This window comes from Ostrea edulis, chromosome 3, assembly GCF_947568905.1.
Source record: "Ostrea edulis chromosome 3, xbOstEdul1.1, whole genome shotgun sequence".
NCBI classification, from domain to species: Eukaryota; Metazoa; Mollusca; class Bivalvia; order Ostreida; family Ostreidae; genus Ostrea; species Ostrea edulis.
The window spans coordinates 1,736,061-1,738,718 of record NC_079166.1 but is presented as its reverse complement, the minus strand read 5'-3'; the positions used below and the strand labels follow the sequence as shown (position 1 = coordinate 1,738,718).

At 40.3% G+C, this 2,658-nt stretch overlaps 1 protein-coding gene across 1 annotated transcript; it reads left to right on the top strand.

Moving 5' to 3' along the window:
- The first annotated feature begins 301 nt into the window (after positions 1-301).
- On the top strand, positions 302-2,291 carry LOC130053114 (E3 ubiquitin-protein ligase TRIM36-like). The gene has a single exon (XM_056159714.1). The coding sequence runs from the start codon at positions 302-304 to the stop codon at positions 1,958-1,960; it is 1,659 nt and encodes a 552-aa protein (XP_056015689.1). The 3' UTR covers positions 1,961-2,291.
- Positions 2,292-2,658: the final 367 nt, after the last annotated feature.

Genomic DNA, 2,658 nt, shown 5'->3' with positions numbered 1-2,658 from the left:
ACTACCCAACATAAACTAGGTCAAACAAATATTTACTCAAGCGATAACACGTAGATAGTGTATACAGGCTGACACGCCGCACAGGTATTTAAAGCTCAGGACTAGACGGAAGGTCGAAAGAACAGGGAGGCCATGTTGGATTTTAAGGTGAGACTAAATTATTATTATAGTAATGACCGCTGTGTTTTATATCATACTATAATTCTATTTCGTTAATTGTTTTAATCTGTCAACATCTTTAAATGAAATTCCGTTTTTATTTAATTAACAGTAAACTTCTCGTGTGATCCCGCCATCAGAAATGCATCCCCGGCGCAGTGCTCAGGAAGTCCTACTGTGTGACCTCTGTGAAACTGTCCCCCTACAGAGTCACTGTGAACTTTGTAATATAAATCTCTGTGTTAACTGTGCAGTAAAACATCTCTCAGACTCGTCTAAAAGACACAATGTCGTGCCCTTTTTACACAGAAAGTCTACCCCTAACTACCACAAATGTCCAGACCACGCCGATAAACACTGCAAACATTACTGTGAAAAATGCGACATTCCTGTCTGTTCTACCTGCGCCTTATTTGGAAAACACAAAGGTCACGAAATATCAGATATTCTGGAAAAACTCAGCGCTAAAACAGAAAGTTTACAAAAAGATCTAGAAGAATTAGAGAAGAGAATGTATCCCCGATATGAAAAAATGGCGTCTGATGTCGAAACTGAGAAAGCCGAATTAGAAATGAAATACGGGAAACTGACGACAGATGCCGATGAACAAGGAGAAATCCTGCACCGGGAGATCACCGCCATTGTCAACCGACGGAAATCCGCCATTGCGGAGATGAAAACTAAACATCTGGACGCGCTACATAAAAACACAGAAGAAATCACACAGAAAATGGCGGAACTCAAACAGATCATTTCCGACTTGAAATCAATGCTAAAATCAAATGACGTCTCCTTAACCTCTACTTACAAATCTAGGAATTCCGAATTTAGAACATTACCGCCTAAAGTCCGAGTCACATTACCGAGTTTCTCTCCTCAGAAAATAAACAAAGATCAGCTCAATGAAATGTTTGCTTCTCTGCCGCCATTATCCATTAACACAGAACATGGCGACACAGTGAAGTCAGCAGAAGCTGTATCGTCTCCTCCAGTCAAACCACTGCTTGATGAGCCGCGCGTCACCGCCACCATAGACACTGGGTATAACTATCTATACAGTGTTAGCTGTCTGAGTGAAGATCAAGTCTGGACATGCGGGGATAACGAAACCATGAAGCTGCTCAACCTCCAGAGTAAACTACTGACATCAATACAAACCAAGTCAGGGAACATACCAGAGGACATAGCAGTGACACGGGACGGAGATCTTGTTTATACTGACTATATAGATAACACTATAAACATTGTTAAGAATAAACAGATACAGACCGTGATCACACTACAGGGGTGGAGACCTCGCTATGTCTGCTGTACCGCGGGTAACGATATCCTGGTTACCATGGAGAGTGATGATTACACACAATCCAAAGTCGTGCGTTACTCCGGCTCCACAGAGAAACAAAGCATTCAGTTTGATGATCAGGGTCGTCCTCTCTATTCATCTGGTAACATTAAATACCTCAGTGAGAACAAGAACCTGGATATCTGTGTGGCTGACAATAACGCTAGAGCAGTAGTGGTGGTCAATCAGTCAGGAAAACTCCGATTTAGATACACTGGTCATCCCTCTAATACCAAGCAATCATTTAATCCATACGGCATCACTACAGACAGCCAGAGTCACATCCTGACAGCAGACCATTACAATCACCGTATCCACATCCTAGATCAGGACGGACAGTTCCTCCGTTACATTCACTGTCATTTACGCGATCCATCAGGTTTATGTGTGGACATCAGAGACAACCTCTTTGTGGCTAAGTGTGACACTGCTAAAGTGAAGAAAATCCAATATCTATAAAATGTTAATTACACATCTCTACAGTGTTAATTACATCTACCAACACAGTGTTAATTACACATCTCTACACAGTGTTAATTACACAGCTCAATATACTGTAATTTACAGAACTGTGTTAATTCCTTCTACTTGTTAATTACAGCCTTGTGTTAATTACACCCCCTTGTTAATTACAGCCCTGTGTTAATTACAGCCCTGTGTACATTACAGTCCTCTGTTTGTGATGTGTAACATGTACTTGTGTTGGTGAGTTTAACAGAACATTATTTTGTTTGTGAATTAATTTGTGTTTGATTTTACAATGTATATATTAGATAAACATGATACAGAGTTCAGTCTTACATTATTACTGAGTACTTACTTAGATTTGTAGTACTGTAACAGAGAGTGACCCCAAACGTCCAGTCTTCATCACAGATCTTCAGATTCAAGGTCACAGTCTTCTGTTGACCATCAATAACATCACACCACTTATCTAAATCTCCACCGTCCTACAAAATAAACAAAGTGTAATCATATCAAACTGAATTGTCAAGGATAGTTTGTGATATATTTTTACATGTTTACATAGATGTAGATGTAATGGGAAGGAAAAGAAGATATGACTGAACCGGGAATCGAATCAAAGGCCCTTCATTCCCATGATATAACTGGACCAGGAATTGGACCCCAGACCCCTGTATTACTAGTCAGGTGCT

Coding starts and splice junctions, on each gene's coding strand:
- LOC130053114 (XM_056159714.1), top strand. CDS start 302: ATGCATCCCCGGCGCAGTGCTCAGGAAGTCCTACTGTGTGACCTCTGT.